Source organism: Crocodylus siamensis, chromosome 4 (assembly GCF_052110815.1).
Source record: "Crocodylus siamensis isolate JL-2025a chromosome 4, ASM5211081v1, whole genome shotgun sequence".
Taxonomy (NCBI): Eukaryota; Metazoa; Chordata; order Crocodylia; family Crocodylidae; genus Crocodylus; species Crocodylus siamensis.
Genome location: NC_143398.1, coordinates 146,333,797 through 146,353,539, shown reverse-complemented (window position 1 = coordinate 146,353,539; position 19,743 = coordinate 146,333,797). Strand labels below are relative to the sequence as shown.

General features: G+C 45.3%; 1 protein-coding gene across 2 annotated transcripts in view; it reads right to left on the bottom strand.

Annotated features, from left to right (window-relative positions):
• The window catches only part of NBR1 (NBR1 autophagy cargo receptor), a 34,578-nt gene that overhangs the window by 14,498 nt on the left and 337 nt on the right, over positions 1-19,743 (bottom strand). For both annotated transcript variants that reach the window (XM_090044081.1, XM_090044082.1), the window contains exons 2-16: positions 19,075-19,184; positions 17,985-18,047; positions 16,236-16,254; positions 15,711-15,733; positions 15,109-15,318; positions 14,891-15,034; positions 13,952-14,026; positions 12,468-12,685; positions 9,956-10,120; positions 9,315-9,521; positions 6,624-6,783; positions 2,541-2,828; positions 1,915-2,064; positions 1,450-1,525; positions 847-957 (exon numbers count right to left, since the gene is read on the bottom strand). In XM_090044081.1, the coding sequence (XP_089900207.1) occupies positions 847-957; positions 1,450-1,525; positions 1,915-2,064; positions 2,541-2,828; positions 6,624-6,783; positions 9,315-9,521; positions 9,956-10,120; positions 12,468-12,685; positions 13,952-14,026; positions 14,891-15,034; positions 15,109-15,318; positions 15,711-15,733; positions 16,236-16,254; positions 17,985-18,047; positions 19,075-19,176 (2,011 nt within the window). In that variant the 5' untranslated portion in view covers positions 19,177-19,184. The remainder of the gene's footprint in view (positions 1-846; positions 958-1,449; positions 1,526-1,914; positions 2,065-2,540; positions 2,829-6,623; positions 6,784-9,314; positions 9,522-9,955; positions 10,121-12,467; positions 12,686-13,951; positions 14,027-14,890; positions 15,035-15,108; positions 15,319-15,710; positions 15,734-16,235; positions 16,255-17,984; positions 18,048-19,074; positions 19,185-19,743) is intronic.

Here is a 19,743-nt window from a genome sequence, read left to right as displayed (position 1 = left end):
CCAGCCCTAGCACAGCCCCCTGCCCCCGCCAGGAAGAGGCTGGTGCAGCCCCTGGCCCACAGTGGGCAGCCCACCCTCACCCCACACACAGATTTGGGGGGTACACACCCAAGGACCCCCCAGGGATGCATGCAGTAGCGGGATCCACCCGCCCCCCAGATGAGCTGCTCCAGCTTCATTTCGTGCCCTGCCCCCATCCCTCCCTCGCTGCAGAGGCCACCACCTGCTCCCCCCAGCCAGACTTACCAGATGGATACTGCTCTCCAAGCTGCCAGGCTGGCCACATGCATGCACACAGCATTTATCAGCAACATTATTGGCCACATTAGCTAAAAAAGCCGATAGCCAACAATGTCAATTTTCCTTTTAAAAAACGGTGCCAATACAATATGTATGGATCAATGTATCAGTGCACCTCTTGTCATGACAAGATTCTCTCACGGTTCTTCACGTTATTTTACATCCATTGAGAATCTGGTCTTTTACCTCCAAGAAGCAAGCAATCTATGACTGGGAGTGGAACAGTAATGATAGGCTGAGTCAGACATTTTTGTCTGCTTTTCCATAAGAGGATTAAGTAAAGCAAAAATTTATTTAATGTCACTAAAGCAGACTGAACCTGAAGATATTAGAAAAAGCATTGGTGCATTTCCCTCCAAGCTATTTTAGACTACCACTGCATTTTAAGACAACAAAAAGGCTACTCAGCCTGTATCTGAAGATACATATTGCTGCATTTGATGGCGGCAGCAGGATGGAATTCAGTTTTTATTTACACAAACTTAAGCTTGTATCAGTCTAAAGAAAGTTGGCACATTCCTGGGCACTCCCAGGGTCATTGCTTACCAAGCAGTGGTTTAAATCCACTCCCTTCATTTTCTTCCTCTATCTGACCCAAGCCAGGTTTCTCTATCAGGGGGCCATCATGCGGTAGAGGTGACATGCATGGAGTCATGTCTGGAGGTGAAAAAAAAGAAACAAAGATTTTATTTAAAGGAGAAAACACATTTCTTGCCTCACAAGTGGCCGGTTCTCAAGCAACTAGCCATTTTTAGGGATAAATAGCAGCCTAAAGTTATCTGCTGGCAAAGTCTGTGCAGTACAAATATATCTCAGAAGATAATTTGGTAAGAAAAGCAACCTTTATCAAAAATCCTTTACTTTTTTCATAGTGAAGCACAGGTGAAAAAAGTATGCCAAACGTGAAAATACAAGAAGCCTTTCAAATTCTTTTTTTTTGGGCTATAGCAAAAGATAGATTAGTAAAATACAGAGAAGATTTGGACCTGAGAAGACAGGTGCCTTGAAAGGTAGAGCCTCTAGGAGCAGGCTGCCCAATGGCTCTTCCATTGTCAATGACCCAGACCCAACAGAATAACTTTTAGGCTCTTTTGTTCAAGTATCAGCTGGAACGGTGGCATCTGTACATTAGGATGAGAAGATTCTTACCAACAGGTGTATTGTGGGGCACTCGTTCCAGTTCCTGCACAATGTTAATGTCCAGCAGTTCAAAAGACAGCAAATCCTAAAGGAGGCAATCCCAAATGATATCCATTAGTTGGCCCTGTGATGTACACCTACACATAGGGTGTAATGTTAGTAGGCTATTATACTGTAAGTCCATTCCGTTCTTCTAAATACTTAGTTTGGTTTCAGATAGCAGAAAGGTGGCAATCTTAAATTGGTATCTGGTCAGATAACCTAACTACCCCTCTTGTTAGTAGGCAAGGAAAGGCTACAAGGAGGCCTACATACATCATCATCGAAAACAGTTTTTACAGTGTAATATGACAAGGGGAGGTGCCAGACATTCCCATGGCTACTGCAGCAGCAGCAAGTTGCCGTAACTGGCTGATTCAGGAAAATACTTTTACTGAAAAGTGCCCTTTATTCACCCAAAATCTAGTATTTTACCTGAGCAGTAAGGAGATCAACTGAAGGAATGTAAAACTCTCTCTCACTGTGTGGATTTTTAATCTTCAAAGGAATAGCTGGTACTGGTAAATCTGCCAGTTCCATCACCTCAACAGCCTGCTGGGCATCTGCTTCTGATGAGTAAGCCACCTGGAGAAACCAAAAAAAAAAAAAAAGAAATATGTGCCTCTAATATATGTACCTTGGATACTAGAAGTCTGAGAAGCATTCTGACTGCATTTCATGTACTTGTGTTGTACAGGGGACAGCAAAAATAATATTAAATGGCCTCCTCCCTCCCACTCTGAAGTTATAACAGTAGATGAAAATATTACAAGAAATATGTCCTGCAAGGTTTAAGTTCACTGATTATATTTTACTGAAATGAGGATTAGTGAAAGTAAAATTTCAGTGCATATTACTGCACTTTAAGAATCAGAAACAGGTAGGAGGGCAGATAATTGAAAGAATCCTCAATGAAAGCTACTACCAACAAACCACTGAAACCAAAAGATTTTTCTTAATAAAAATTATTTTTAATACCAATAAAGGTATTTTCCTGATGGCCTTTTAAAGGCCTCAGGAAAATACCAGATAATGTCAAAACAGCAGTTTGGGATACTTGCCTCTTTTTTACAGGAAACGTTATCCTTTTGACTGGTACTAAAAGTCTTTTGATTACTTTCTAGACAAGCAGTGGCTGGGAAGGAATCCACAACAATACTGCACCAGATCCTGGGCCCAAATTGCTCTCCCTTGTGTGACAGCCGCCAGTGAGAAGTGTAGGTCCCTTCTAGAGCAGGAGCAACAAACTCAACTGAAACAGTCCCCACTTGCCCTGCTGCAAGAGATGGCACCAACACGTCTTTTTTTTCAGAGGATGCCAAGGTCAAATTTCCCCACATAAATTTCAGCTGGAGGATTTAGATGGAAGAAAACACATAACAAAACAAACAAGTTATTTTACTTGCAATCGGTCAACTTCCCCTACGCTCAGTAACTCTATAGGACCTTTCAGCAGAGAAGCTCAAAGTGCTCTCAGCCTCCCTCAGTTTGCCACAACCAGAAGCTTTACTATCTCTCTAAGTAGATGAAGACTATTGCAAAAATGAAAAAGTAATATTGATCTTTTAGTTTGAAATTCAAACCCAGATCACTGATAGATGAAACTATCTGACATCAGGAAAAATGTATGCCATAGCTTGAGCTACGTCTGAATTAAGAACTATGCTACAAGATCTTCCTTGGTAAGTTATTTCTTTAAATTACATGGCCTTTGTTTGTGTGATGAGGGGCACCTGGATACAGAACTCCCTGCAAAACACCTCTTTATTGAATTAGTAAAGCCAGTCAGGATCTGAAAGTGTGTTTTTGACCAGTCACAACTGAAACCACTAGAGGTGCACTGATGAATTGGTCCAATACTGGATTAGCGCCGATATAAAGAAAATAAAGAGCATCGGAAAACAGCTTTTTTTTTGCTTGGGGGAGCCAGTAAGTGCCCCATGCATATGCAGCCACAGTACAGCACTACAGGGGAGCTTCCCTGTAGCTCTCCACCCTCAGTGAAGCCTTCAGCCTGCTTACAGATAGACTCACCTTGATCAGCTGTTGCTGCCATGCAAGCTGCCCACATCCCACAGGCACAACCCAGCAGCTTGGAGAGCTGCGTGCAGCTGGTAAGTTTGTTGTGGTGGACAGGACGGTGCAGTGGCAGATAAAGGTCCCCGCAGTGAAGGAGGGAGTAGGGATGGGGGGGGTGCGTGGGGAGGGGGCTCCTGCTGCTGCATGCATCCTGGGAGGGCATGGGGGTGTGTGCCCCCTGGATCTGCACAGGGCAGGGCAGGCTGCCACTGGGGTGGTGCCAGGCTCTTTCCAGCAGGAGGCTAGGCTAGGCTAGGCTGTGCTGGAGCAGGCAGTGGTGGTTCCGGGTTTGGGGAGGGCTACAGCAAATTTTGGGGTGGATGCAGCCCCACCCACAGCCCCCTCTGAGCACTACCGCCCACCCTGAGCCTGGTGGGAGGCTGGACCAGGCTGTGAAGAGGCCGGTGCAGTCCTGGCCCCAACCAGGGAGCCTGCCCTGCCCCATGCAGATCTGGGGACAGAAGCACCCCCCGCCCCCACGTCCTCTGGGGCTGTGCACAGCAGTGGGAGCCACTCCCCCCTCCCCACACAAGCTGCAGCTCTGTTCTGTACTCCAACCCCACCCCGGACAAGCTACAGCTCTCCTGCTCCCTACTCCCCACCCCAGCTGGGCAGCACCTGTTCATAGTTTCATAGTTTCTACGGTCGGAAGGGACCCGAGTAGATCATCTAGTCCAACCCTTTGCCATGGCAGGAAAGAGTACTGGGGTCAAACAACCCCAGCAAGGTGTTCATCTAACCTCCTCTTAAAAACCTCCAGGGTAGGAGCCTGCACCATTTCTCTTGGAAGTTGGTTCCAGATCCTAGCCGCCCTGACCATGAAGTAGCGCCTCCTGATATCTAGCCTAAACCTACCTTCAGCCAGCTTATGACCGTTATTCCTGGTCACTCCTGGCGGTGCTCGGGGGAACAGGGACTCCCCCAATGCCTGCTGATCCCCCCTGACTAGTTTATAACAGGCCACTAGATCCCCCCTCAGCCTTCTCTTGTGGAGGCTGAACAGGTTCAGGTCCCGTAGCCTCTCCTCATAGGGCCTGCCCTGCTGTCCCCAGATCATGCGAGTGGCCCTCCTCTGGACCCTCTCCATGTTGTCCACATCACTCTTGAAGTGCAGTGCCCAGAACTGGACGCAGTACTCCAACTGCAGCCCGACCAGTGCCGCACAGAGGGGGAGGATCACCTCTTTGGACCTGCTCGAGATGCATCTGTGGATGCATGACAAGGTACAGTTAGCCTACCTGACTGCCTCCCCACACTGCCAGCCCATATTCATCTCGGAGTCAATGACGACTCCAAGATCCTTTTCCACCTCAGTGCTGACAAGAGGGGAGTTCCCCAACCTGTAGGTATGGTGCCGGTTGTTCCTCCCCAGGTGCATCACTTTGCACTTGGCTATGCTGAATCCCATCCTGTTCTCATCCACCTACCCTTGTAACCTGTCTAGGTCCAATTGAAGCCTGTTGCTTCCTTCTAGCATGCTCACATCCCCCCACATCTTAATGCCATCAGCAAATTTGAATAGGGTGCTTTTTACCCCCTCATCCAAGCCACTGATGAAGATGTTGAACAGTGCGGGCCCAAGGACCGAGCCCTGCGGAACCCCACTGCCCATGTCCTTCCAGGTTGAGAAGGACCCATCCACTACCACCCTCTGGGTGCGGCCCTCCAGCCAGTTGGCGACCCATTTGACTCTGTGGGTGTCAACACCACAGCCCCCCAGTTTCTTAATGAGAATGGGGTGAGAGGCAGTGTCAAAAGCCTTCTGGAAGTCCAGGACGACTATGTCCACTGCTACCCCTGCATCTAATGATTTGGTGACCTGATCATAAAAGGCCACCAGGTTGGTCTGACAGGACCTGCCACTGATGAACCTGTGTTGGTTGCCCCTAAGCATGCAGTCCCCTGCTGGCCCCTCCTGGATGTGTGCCAGAATAATTTTCTCAAACAGCTTGCCTAGGATCAAGGTAAGACTAACTGGCCTATAGTTTCCCGGGTCCTCCTCCTTCCCTTTTTTGAAGCTGGGAACCACGGTGGCCCTCTTCCAGTCCTCCAGCACCACACCAGAGCACCACGAGTGCTCGTAAAGCCGTGCCGGGGTCCTGCAATGACCTCAGCCAATTCCTTTAGAACTCTAGGGCAGAGATCATCTGGACCGGCTGACTTGAATACGTCCAGTCCCTCCAGAAGCTCCCTAACTAGTTCCTTGCTAACCCTTGGCTCAGGTGTGCCTCTCCTGGGGCCTGAGGGGAGCCCAGCATGGAGGTGGCTGTTCTGGTCCCTACTTAGGAAGACAGAGGCAAAGAAATCGTTAAACATGTTAGCTTTGTTGTCTGGTGTGACAACCAAATTTCCCAATACGTCCTGCAGGGGCCCCACATTACCCGGGACCTTCTTTCTACCCCTATGTATTTAAAGAAGGACTTCTTATTGTCCTTAATCTGAGAAGTTAGTCTTAATTCCATCTCTGCCTTGGCCTTCTTGACTGCCCCCTTATATCCCCGAGCGACTGCAGTATATAGTCATCCCTGGTGATGACCCCTTCTTTCCATAGGGTGTACGCCTCCCTTTTAGCAAGAGACATTCCTGGATGCTTTTTGAGAGCCATGGAGGCTTGTGTGCCCTCCTGCTCCCTTTGATCCTCGTTGGAATTACCTTCCTTTGGGCTTGGAGGATCGTTTCCTTAAGGAGCAACCACTCCCCTTGGACACCTGGCTCCCCTCTCCTCTGGGACCTCAGCGCTTCCCCAACTATCCTCCTTAGCTCTATTCTAGCCTCAGCTCCACTACCTTCCTCACTGTGAGGGCATTGATCTGTCCCCTCACACCCCTTCCACCACAACAGACTTACCAGATGTATGCAACTCTCCGTGCTGCTGGGCTGTGTATTGGAAACTGGATCAGTATTGGCCGATATGCCTCCTTAAAAATTGGCTATCATTATCGGCCCCCAAAATCTCTTTTGGTGCACCCCTAAAAAGCCACCATTCCCCTTCCAAAACTTCCCAATTAAGCTATTGGAGTTTAAGTTTATATTCAGTACAAACTAACAACAAAAAAGGGAGGCACCTTTGTGTCCAAGCTCCATTCCACATTGCCAGTGTTCTTCATCTGCCAGTGTTTGATGAATCTTGTCCCAGGTTGTAGATGAGTCCCATCTGGCAAATTCTCATCAATAAATGCTGCACTCAGAGTAGAGACAACCATTGGGCAGGGCTGTACAGGAGTCCTAAGCGCACAAGCAAAGTACATGACGTTACTGGACTGAATTAACTAGGCAGATGCATTTCTGGTCATCCTTCTCAGTTTCTAGTTAATTTTAAAACCCCACTATTTAAGCTATTTCTTTTTCTCTGATTAAAAGGCGCTCTAAATAAGATACTTTGACTACAAGTTTCTTCCACTAGTTTTAACAACAGAAGCACACACCAAGCTAAATTGTGTGATTTCTCAATTTTTCAGTTGATCTGCTTCTATTTAACAGCACTCTGGCCTAACTTCAAAGCACTTAGATACCAATGCTCCAATTAAAAATGTATCATCTTAATTTCTTTGCAAAAATTTTGTAACGGGAAGCTAAGGCCAAAACTATTTAAACTACAGAAGTTGCCAATGAGCTCAGCTACAGATCCATTTGAAAAGTTTCAGGCCATGCATTAGATTTCAAAGGACGCCTTAAAAACAAACAAACAAACAAACAACAAAAAGAAGAAAAAAACCCACACAGTCTCTTATTTTTAACTTTGGCTCAAAAAGGTCAGAAACTACTTGAAGGAGTAACAGCATTCCCTTTATCCTATTTTTAGATGGGATAATTATATTAAGTACTTGTCTGTATTCCACAGAGAGTAAAGGGACTTTTATCCTCCTGATGCTGAATCAAAGAGACTGAGCAACAGCCTGTATTGGACTCCTGAACAGCTGGGCTTAAAAGCATCATTGCTTTTCAATGAGATGCCATACCTTCTCCTTGTAGGGGGCTCAGACAACTACGCACTACCAGTCTGTGAGCAAAGAAAGATTAAGAAAAGCATCTGACATTGAAATATAACATTTAATTGATCAAAAAGAATTTAAAAATTAGGTATGTTTCTTCCCTTCCCTCCACACTTAAGTAACCAATTATAGTGAGCAAGGGCTATTTAACAGGTAACCTGTGGGCAAGAGCCTGCAAGGAGTTAAACTGCAGCCCCTGGGCTCCTACGCAGCTACAGTTCCTCCCACGTTTTCTCCCCCACACAAGCATTTACTACCTGCCAACATTTCAAGGGGTGGGACAGCAGCCAACATCTCAAGTGAGGCCCACGGCCAGGAAGAGGAGGTGGGGGGCCACCAGCATATGCAGCACCCATGTACATGATGCAGAGGGCACCTCATGCAGTGTAGGGAGGGGGGAGTACCAAGTGCATAGTGCAATAGGGGTGGGGATGCCTGCATATGCAATGCAGCTGGGAGGAAGCCTGCATGCACACTGCAAAGTGTGAGGAGGGCTTCCCTATAGCTCTCACCTTAAAAATTGGATCTGGACTATGCACCAAAAAGGCAGAAATATACTTCTGTATGTTTAAGGGAATAAATATCTGAGAAAATATACATTTAAGCCTGTACCTTCACAACAGGTTTCTTGCATGAAGAGTCAAGTTTAATCTCATGAAATAGGTCCCATGCAAAAAAGGTGTGTGCAAAGAACTCAAAACAGAGGCCAATAGAGGCCAAGTAAGAGAATGGGAAGAAAGATTCTCTCTTAAAAATTTGTTAAAAATAATGATGCCAATTTGTACTATACACACAGGAACCCTGACATGTTATTTCTGTAATGCTACAAGAACACAATATGGCATATACACATGGAGGGCGTATGACAAAATTGCTACAAAAGGCACACAGTCTCAGCCACGGAGTGACAGGATTCCCTCACTGAAGCCTTCAGCCTGCTTACAGAGAGACTCAGCTTTATCAGCTGTTGCTGCCATGCAAGCTGCCCACATCCCAGTGGCAAGAGCTGATAGTCAGTCTCCACTGCCCCAAATAGGCCCTTGCTGCCATTATAGCCCCGTAAGCTGAATCTGCTCGCAAGCCACTTAGAGCAGCAGAGGCCACTAGGCAGTCCCTGCTACCCAAATCAGTCCTTGCCAGCACTGCAGCCCTGTCACGGCAATGGATGACAGGCTGCCTACTTTATCACTGTAACCCTTGTCAGAACCCCAGCTTTTCTCAGGGTCCTGGCAGTGGTGGTGGTTATTTCCATTGTGCTGCTAGTGCTGCCAAAGCATAAGCAAGACCCAGCACTCTGCAAAGCATGGAATTGGTAGTAGGTCCCTGCTGGATTGCCCACCAGTTTCCTGAAAGCGGGGAAGAGGAGAGGAAGATCAGAGCATTGTGGGATGCTGCAGGTGAGAAAGACCTGCCCACAAGTTAAAATTTGTCATAGAAAAATGTTTTCCCCATGACATTATTTTCAGTCTGAAATTGTAGCTTTACACAGATCTGCCATTTTTCAGCATGACAAACAGCGTGAATATATGGACTCTTTGTCACGCTAAACACAGCTATACAATGCAACAAATACCACGTGTGTCAAAGGAGAGAGAGCTATTCCCAGATACACATGCTTTACATAACTATTAAGAACTTGGAACCAGCGAAGATCTGACAAACAGAATTAATTTCCAAGGGTTTTACTGCAGCAAATCTCTCGTGGAGTTTAACTGCCAGATAAAAATAAGTAAATAAATAAATCTGGGTACTAGCAACCCTTACATGAGACCACTGGGTTTCAGGCTCTCAGGCTTGACAGTAGGTGAACTGGGTGTCTCCACTGCATGTACTGAGTTCCACAAGTGAATCTTTCTGTGTAGCTTGAGCTGTTTCTTCAGCTCTCGGACCTCTGCCTTTCGCTGTTTTTTCTCTGCTCTTAATCTTTGCTTTTCTGCCTTTAGAAATCTTTTGTCCATCTGTTTTTGGAGCCTGCAAAGAAAGGAAGCCAGGTCTTCACAATAAACAGTTATCAACTGAACTAGAACTTGGACTAGAATTCTGTTTTTGGTTGAAGCTAAAGGGAGCCTTCATGGAACACAGCAGTGTTCCTTCCAAAGGGAAGGAAACCTATAGTAGCTGATAAATAGTACACTTTACTCGCAGAAGACATTAACATTTGTGACAGTAAAGGGATGCGGCAAAACCCAGCTACTACAGCTTCTAAACCTATAAGGTGGCTGGTTGCTGTATCACATAAAACTGTGCTCACTCATCTACCTCATATTCTGGAGATACTATTTACCAATTTCTTGCTCTCTTTCATAATCCCAAATCATAAAAACCTAAAAAGAAATCTGAACACAGGCATTTTTACTTTGTGGACCAGAAGAGTACTACAGTAAGAGAGGCAGCTAAAGACTTACCTAACTTGCTCCAGAGTAGCAGGGAGCCGAGGGGAGAACTGGCCAAGGCTGTAATGCTCAGGTGTACAGAGTATAGGTTTCCGCAACTTTAACAAGACATGATTAGGATCATGAGAATATGTCCCTGCTTCACACAGTTCACAGATATTGTAGGCTGGGCACAAACTGCAAAGGAGGAAAGGCAAAAGGTTACCCTGCTAGACAGAACTACTAAGGAAGGAAAGGAGATCCCACATACAGATAGCCTCCCCATTTCTCCAAAGAAACAAACAATTGCATATTGAGGCCTTCCTCAAGGTATAACCAAAGACGACTCAGACTTTATACACCAATGGCTGGAACCTCCCTTCCAACCCAACTTCAAAGACAGAGCCACTTCCTATTTAGCATCTCACCTCTAACCCTGTTTTTCCTCTAATCCATGACTAACTTTGTAGATTGTTTTGTGATAGTACAAATCCACTGTAGTGCAGTGTTGTGCATACTGTGATACACTGTAGGAAACAGGAAAACCAAAGCTATCACCAGCTTTCCAAAACTATTGAGGGCAGATGCAGTAAAATTAGTGGAGTCACAGCCTGGCTGCTCCTAGTGGCCATGAAAGATAAATAGATCATACAGAACAGGGGTCTATGTTTTTGTGCAGAGTGCCAAAAAAAACTCCCAATGTCAACTTGTAAGATGATGATGGGGGCAGATGGCAGGAGAGCTGCAAGGGGTTCTAAACTTTTTTGTGGTAGTACAGCCCCAGTCTCTTCCCCACCATCCCTACAAGGTGTGCGAACCCGCTGCCAGTAATGAGCTCAGCTAGGGCTCCATGGACCCCACTGCAACTCCTTGCAGCTTCCCTGTTGCCTGCTGCAAGCAGCCCCGGTTCGATGGCCAGTGGCAGGGTCCTGCCCAGAGGCTGAGCCAGCTGTGGCATGTTGAGCAAAATGGCTTCACCTGCCACATTCTGGCATGTGCCAGGGGGTGCTGACCCCAGATACAGAATCACAGGAAGAAGTATCCAATCAACTGTTACAGCTGCAGTTTAGGTCTTAAAGCTACAGGAACTCAAATAGCAGAGTCTGCTAGTACATAGGATTTGTTACCATTGAGCACTTACCACCTATTAGCAAGATCCTTGTAAACCAAAATTTGACAGCCCCTAATTTATGGTGGTCCTAAAACTGCACTTTTCAGCAAATTTACTATTTCTCAAAATTGTTTTGCTCATTTATATTCCTGTACAGCAAAGATGATTTAATAACAGGGGTGCACTGATAAAAATTTTCTTGGCCAAAAATTATTAGCCAGCCCTATCAGCTGATACTAAATCTGATAGCTCATTTACAGGAATGTAGCCCAGCAGCTTGGAGAGCAGCATCCTGCCAATAAGTTGGGTGGGGAGAGGGTGGAAAGGGGTAGATCGAGGCACCCATAGTGAGGGAGGGAGTGGGGCAGGGGCTGCCCAGCCAGGGCAGTGAATGGGACCCCAGAGCCAGGAGTGGGATGAAGCCACAGGCAACTTGTTCAGGGGAGCAGAGGGTGGGGAGGGGGAGAAGATCCCCACTGCTGTGTGCACCCCTGGGAGAGAGACAGGGGCATGTGGTCCCCTGGGATTTCTGCGTGGGGCAAGGGTGGGCTGTCCACTGTGGGCTTGGGGCCAGAGGCTACCCTGGCTCTCTCTCAGTGAGGTGGCTAGCAGCAGGGTGGGCTCAGCTGTGTGAGGCAATGGGGGGTGGGGGGAAAGAGCAGGGAATTTTGGAGTGGCCATAATCCTTCAAAGCCCCCTGTAGCACTGCCCCAGCTTCAGGCACTCTGCTCTGCTGCCTTTCCCTCAGGAACGCTGTGCTGTGGGGCAGGCAGGCGACACATACTTGGGGGGGGCTATAGCTACCCCAAAATTCCATGTAGCCCCCAAAGCCACCTCTCCCAGCACTGCCACCCACCTGCTTAGCTGAGCCCACCCTGCTCCCAGTCCCAAACCAGGAAGAGGCCGTCACAGCCCCTGGTTCTGAGCCCACAGCAGACAGCCTGCCCTCACCTTGCACACAAGTCTGGGGATAGCATATGCCCCTCCCCCAAGGGTGCATGCCGCAGCTGGGGGCCACCCCCTGGCTCCATCCTGCTCCTGGCCCTGGGGTTCCAATTCACTGCCCTGGCTGGGAAGTGCCTGCCCCTGCCCCAGTCCCACTCCCTCCTTCACCGTGAGGGCCTTGATTATGCACACAGCATTTGCTGGTGACATTAATCAGCTACAGCAGCTGAAAAAAGCTGATGTTAATTTTCCTTTGATCAATGCCAATCCAATACACAACTGATATATCGGTGCACCTCTATTTAATAATAAAAAAGATGCATGCTTTTGCACTGCTGCTGATTATACAAGGCACGCACTGGAGCATTTAGGATAAGGATTATGCCCCATGAATGGTGATCTTTACTACTGAAATAATATTCACTCTTATCCATATTCCATCAACACTGAAACACCATTCTTCCTAAATATCCTGCCATCAGACTTTACCTGCATTGGTAGCGGATCCCTACAATTCGGGTCTGACAGTGGCTGCAGGAGATTAGCCAGTCACACTGGTGGCCTTCAGCTGAATGCGTCTCCAGAGTTGAATGTGCTGTAGCAAGAGAGCTGCTGGAGGAATGCAGGGGCTGGTTGTGAAGAACAAGCTTCTCGCTTAGCTTCTGCTCAAGTTTCTCAACAGTTTCCTTAACTATTTGTTCCCTGAACTGAAGATAAGAAGCTGGTCACAAACACTTCCTTATGGGCAGCTTTAGGAGTCAGTCTGAAGATTCCCATCATCCCCAATTCATAAGCCAGATGTGTTCAGAACTAACTCCTTTTCCTCTGCCTGTATCTTCCAGACTAAACCATGAGTGCCTGCAGACACACAGGATTCCTGCTAATTAGCACACCCCAGCAGCTTGGCATCTTGTGTAGTCAATGTCCCAACACTTCAAGGTGGTGGTGAGGGCACCTGACCTAAAGCTCAATGAGCTTTAGTTAAAGGACTCCACCACCATTTTGAAGCACAGGGAGGCTGAATACATGAGATGCTGTGAGCACTTTAATTAGAGCCACCCTCAGGACCTAATCTAAAAAGTGCCCCCCCCTTACTCCTGGAGCACGTGTAAAAGGTGCCTCAGGTGAATATCGCACTTATCAGATGATCATTTGGGACTTCAAAACACATGGCTCTGTATTTGACAAATTTAGTTTTCTTATTATTAGCAATACTCCACAGTTTCCCAGCAAGGTGGCTGAGAAAGTTACACAAGTTTAATATGACCCTGCTAACTTTGTACCTGCACTGACCTTCCTGACCAGCAAGCATAAGGTCCCCATTTGTCTTCAAGTCATGATTTTACCTCCCTTTTTCATATACAGAGAGAGCTTATTTTGTGTATAGAGCCTTCACAGGTTTGTTAGTTGATCAAAGAAAGAAAAGCTTTAAAATCATCTAGCGCCTAAAGTATGTAAATTTCTCTTTTTAGAAAAATATATTTTTGTAAAATTAGACTATTTTTGATATAGTCTAGGAAAGAAATTACAAATTTCTGTGTTTCTACGCATTTTTATGACTTCAGCTTCAGAAACTAGTAGCTGATTAATCCTTATAACTCTTAGGTAGTTTCTTCTCCTGTGAGCCTGCATGGTGACAAGCTCCTCAAAACAAAATGAACACCTAAAGTATACCACACTTCTTAGAAGTGTTACCTTCAGTGGCTTTGCACTTCTTAGTTGTGCTATGTGTCAAGTCTCAGGAAGTTCTCAAAATTACACCACTAGAACTGGACAAACAGAATTTTCTACAAGCAGCACCATATTATCGTGCTTGATGAGATGACAACCACCATAAAGTCCTTGTGGCTGTCCAGAATACAGCCTAGATTCTAGCATGGAATGAGTGAAAAACCAAATGCGATTTCAATTATCCTCCCTTCCTATAGTATTTTACATAACCTTTTGAAAAGACAAATTCAAAAGACACTTACTGTTTCCAAGTAGCTTGTAAACCACTCTGGAGGCTTTTTACTGGTCCTTCCTGCCTCACGTTGATTTAGCTTTTGCTGCAGAGCAAATAAAATTACAAGCATTATAGATGCTATTTCCTAAAATACAATCTCTAATGAATTAGAAATTAAGCAGCAAGATATACCGCTTTCAAGTACATCCCCCACTTCTCCTTGTAAACTGCGAACAGTGTTCAGGATACTTCTCTCTCAAAAATGCTGTCACTTTAAGCAGTTACCCATTCACAGAAAAACAGTAGAAAGAGACAATACAAGCAAGCCAGCACATGCATATTAAGTAACCAGACTATGAATTTGCTAACAAAAGCAGGAATCTTTCAGTTTTTCATGTAGAACTACACACTGAAGCTAAAAGAAAAAAAAGCATAACATTGTACACAGCTGAAGCAAAGAACAGAATTATGAAAACAAAGATGCTAGATCCTATTCCACCTATAAGGCACTTAAGTGGACTCAGATGTTCAAGTGACATCTTATTTCATCCTGCTCAAGCTCCTGAAAAAAACATTAATATGCCTACTTCAGTAACAGAGTCATCTTAGCCTTTAAGTTAAAAAAACAGCAAGCAGGAAAACCCATTCAATCTTTATGTTTACGATTTCCCATGAACTCAAGTAGGGTAGATTACAATGACACTTAAATGTCTAAAAGGTAGAAGAGAATCTGGCCCAAAGATTTTGGATATCTAACCTCAAATGTTTAAGACTTCTTCCTCGATTTAAAAAATCCTTCTTTAGAGACATCCAAATAGCTTTACTGACTCGAATGAATTTGAACAAGCAGAGGCAGAAATTTTGACTCAGAACCTCTACCATGAAGTAAAGATGATGACCATACTGAAATACTATATTGTAAAGTGAAGTGATTCTGATTTAGTTGTACTGAAGAAAACATTTTTACCTGTGTTGTGGTCTTCATATCCTCCCCTATGGTCTGAGCCAGCAGGGAATAGTGAGAGAGAGGTTTCTTTCCATCCTTTAGCATGGCCATTCTTTCTGACCCTGCTTTTCCACATACTTGCGTTGAACAGGAATTTAACGTTTCCTTTGGAGAAAGATTTTCTTATATTGTTAAGTGAAATTATTCTGATTTAGTTGTACTGAAGGAAACAGTCTTACCTGTGTTGTGGACGTCTTCATGTTCTCCCCTATGGCCCGAGCCAGCAGGGAATAGTGAGAGAGAGGTTTCTTTCCATCCTTTAGCATGGCCATTCTTTCTGACGCCACATTTTCACACACTTGCATTGAACAGGAACTTAATGTTTCCTTTGGAGGAAGATTTTCTTCATATACGTTCATCTGAAGTTGGTTCCCTAATTTAGCTGCAATCTAAATATAAAGTGCATGATAATCACTTCCCATTCATTTCACTTCAGAAGCAGTATGTAAAATCCCTTAAAGAGATTGCATTATACTGCACTGCTATAGCTGCAAAACCAACACAGTAAGTGACATGCCAAACTGCAGTCAGCTGAGCTCTCTGCCACTCAATACAGTCAATATAAAAGAAATGTTACAAATGGCTGGGACACGAGACAGCTGTTGTGTAGGTTTTGTTGAATTCACGACTAAGCAGTTTATCTGCACTGATAAACTGAATCAATACAAAGGACTTTAGTGCAGATGCAACCAGGGAAACCACTTCACTTTTCATTTATTCAAGAATACTTCAGTTACATCCATTTAGTTAAAGGCATTAAAAAAAAGTCAAAAAGAATTACCTTCAAAGCTTCTTCATATTCCTCTAAAAGAAAAAAAGGGAAGTGTGAATGTTTCTACATTCTAGAAACAAGCATGTAATTTTAGTATACTGTATTTAGGATCTCACGTATCAGGAAGTAAAGCTCACATACTCTCCAGAGGATTCAGTAGCATTTATATGCCATAGAAGTGACACAGAAGACTACACACAACTGCACTCACCACCCAGACGTGGAACATTCTTCTCTTCATTTACACCCACCTCTTGTAATTCCTCTGAACACTGAACCTAACCCATAGAATTTTAGTCATTATAAAAGTTGTTTGTGTTTTTAGGGATTTCTTTAGCTCTTAACCAAACTACTGAAGTAGTGAGACAGTAATAAAAAAGACTGAAAGGGCTTTTAAGAATAGCCTGCTACAAGTTTTCCTTTTACAAACAGATCCTTCCTGTTCCCAAGTAAGACGCTCTGACATGGCCTGCCACGAAATTATGGCTTTACAGAAAACAGTACAATCTAAACATGAAAAAACAAATAGCTCACCTTCACTATTGACAGAGACCTGTGAAGAGAAATAATAATGAGCAAGAGTTACCATCATTTGACATAAAATGATTTACATATCTGCAATTAAATTTTCAAGTAGCAGTAGGATAGAGATTCTGGGTAAGAAATAACTGTTTTCCTATACTCCCTAACTCACTTATCATTTCATGCTATTGCCCCTTATTTTAACCTATTTATTTAGGTATGCAATTTATAGGCCTTCTTCCCAACAAACACTCAGGTTACCTTACAGCAAGAAAATCAAAACATTAAAATGACGACTACAATGAACAAACAAAAGAAAGCAGAGCCCCACTGAACGATGTCTATGCCTAGAGCATAAACTCCTTGGGACAGCTGTCTCTTTGCCTGTACACTGATACTTGACTGGGGTCTCTGCCATTTAAGAATCACTGGAATACAAGGAAACAACACAGCTGCATCTATGGGAAGCAAGTTACTAAAGATTCCTTCTACTTTCTATACATGCAAATACAGTCAAATCTTGCTCTCATTAGTACTGAAAACATTATGCCTAAATGCTAATCTAAATTACATAGAAACCAAGCCATCATCCAAAGTTTGGCTATTTATTCACCATATGCAGCGTTAAGTGACTAACCTGCTGCTGTAAAAATAAGTTATTTAATCACTAGCAGTAATGCTTTTTCTAGCGAATGATTAAGCTCCATTCCAAAATCCTATCAGATTAACAAACAAGAAGACAGCCTTCAAGTGAAAAGGGTGATTTCCTCCTCATGAATTTTCTTGGAAACAGCAAATGTAGTGATCTTTTTAAAAAGGAACGGTCTAATACGATACTCTAACAAAGACTTTCAGACATGTTTATGTTTTAGAAATTAAAAAAAAATCCATATTGCAGCATTCAAGTTTTATAAAAGCTTCCTTCTCATCTATAGAACCCTATAAGTAGTGAGGCAGAGAAGTTATGCCAGGCAGTTAGTTATTTGATAGGTACATGTAGAACCAAGCAATTTCTCATTGAGTCATTAATTCATATGGAGGCATCTGAATTGGATCTGCAAAAGATTTAAGCATATCAGATCAAGCAAGTAATAGGGGTGTACCGATAGATTTTGGGGGCGATATCGATAGCCAATTTTTAAAAAGGTGTATATGGCTGATTCAGATCCAATTTCTGATAAAGTTCCACCAGAACAGACTTAGCAGCTGGATGCAAGGGGAGGAGGGAGGAAAGGGGCATCTGGGGGGGGCAGCTCAATACCCCCCAAAGTGAGGGAGGGAGCGAGGCTGGGGCAGCTTGCCTGGAGGGTGCGGGGATGGGGGAGCTGGCTCCCACTTCTGTGAACACCCCTAGAGGGCACAGGACGGAGGGGGGAGTGGAGGGGATGCCCCCAGATCTGCGTGGGGCAGAGCAGGCTGCAGCTGTGGGCTGGAGCCAGCGCAGTACTGGGCTCTTCCCAGTGGGGACTGGGCTGCATGGGAAGAGGGGCTACAAGGAGGCTGCAGCTCCCCCTCCCGGTGCTGCTTCCAGTCACCCCAAGTGCACCCCCATCCTAACCCTTCCACCCCTTAAGTGCCAGGAAGAGCCTGGTGCAGCTCTAGTCCCAGCCTGGCGCAGCCCACCCCACCATGTCCTCTGCACATGCCTATATAGAGGGGGTTACAAATTGCCTCTCACCTTTCCAAAAATAAAGTAATGATCTAACACTAAAATAGCCACAAATGGGGATATGCAGTATGAAAAATCACCTATGCAAGTACCTCATCATTATCCTCATCCATATATTTAATTTGAATGTTGTTCAGGTCGAATGAAACTTTCACCTGAAAGAAAAAACAAAGATTGACACTTGACAGTTCTTAACTAGTCAGTCCCTTCCCTCTCCTCGCTCATTTAAAGATCAATGAAGTTTTATGAAGTCCATTTTTCTGCAGTCCAGCAATGTCACTGTGCCTCTTCTTCAGCCATTATACAGTTTAATCATCCAATAACAAAACCCAATATTTCCCCAATCCCTTCTTCTCTAGTTAAAAACCAAAGCTGCATTTAGTAATCTTTCCACTGAACTGGCATGGGACTTACTCAGTGTTAATTACTGTTGCTGCTCACTATGTAAATACACCGCAATAAGGAGAGACTTGAAGCCAATGCTCTTAAGCACAGAAACCTTTAAACAAACAGACAATCAGGAAACAATACACTCATGTGACCAGCCTTTATTTCACATACTACCTTCCTTGGGTTGCCAAAGGCTGAAGTAACACAAGTATCAAAAGACCCAAAGTATTTCACTCCATTACTAAGCAACATCTTCAAGTGTTTCAGATTCAAGAAAATGCTTCAGTGTAGCCATTCTCTAGCTGTTAACTGCTCAAAATGAACTGTAAGCAAAGCCAGGTGTTTCTCTGCAGAACAATTTCCAAGGCACAGATACCTATATAAAATCTAAGCATGAAAAGGCTTGCCTATTTCAGGCAACTGGTAAAATTTTCGACTTGTCTTTAGAAATTGTTACACAGGGGTCAGGTTTTGGCTACTGCGGATCTAGCAGAAAACAAATAAGTAAAGCTGGAAATGCAATGAAAATGGACTTTCATATCATCAGCATCCAAGAAGCAAGTTGTTCCCTACTAAATCTGTTCAACAAATGACATCAGAACAGTACAAGCAGCTTTCCTCCAAGGATTTACCAAAAAACATCCTGCAAAGTGGTCTTGACACAAAATGCTCCTCTCTGCCAGGTCTCTAGCTGCCATTTTGTTTACAAGTCAGAAGCAAAGCACTGTTTTGCGACACAGCAATAGTGAATGTGCATCTAGAAAACCTGCCCCTGCAAGCAGCTCCACTCACCATGGCCTCCACATCTGCCCATGTAGTGTTTGATGAATCTGAAACCAGGAAGCTCTGGGTCTCTCCTCTAAAGCTCACGCTGAGGTTTACCTGGGGCTCCATCCTGTGGGCTGTCAAAGCAGAACGTCTGTCACTCACAAATCAGTCAGGACATGGCAGAACAAGCTCTGCAGGGAGCGCAAATGCATGATCTTTAACAGAGCCAGAGTTTACTTTAAATATTTGGAACTTGTTGAACAAAGCGGGGCCGAGCAGAGACTCCGCCAGCCCGGCCATTAGGTGCTGCACTGCCACCTGCGGCCAGGTGACAGGCAGCAATTCCCGAGCTATGAGTCATGCAGGGCAAGATGGACGAGGAGGAGACGGCGGCGGCAGGGCCCCGGCCCCGGCCCCAGCCCCAGCCCCAGTCCCAGCCTTCCTCGGCCTCACAATGCCGGCCGCTTTCTCGCCGGCCGGGCCGACGCATCGGGCAAGAGGCAACCGCAAGGCTGTCTACGCCGACGGGGCCGGGAGCGACGGGGCTTCCCGGCTCCCGCAGGCCTGGCAGGCCGAGACCGAGGCCAAGGCCAAGCACCCAGCGGCCGGGACCAACCCGGAGCCTCCGCGGGGCCTAACGCGCTCCGCAGCCGCACTCGGCCGGGGCCTCCCACCCTGCTTCAGCTCGGAGGG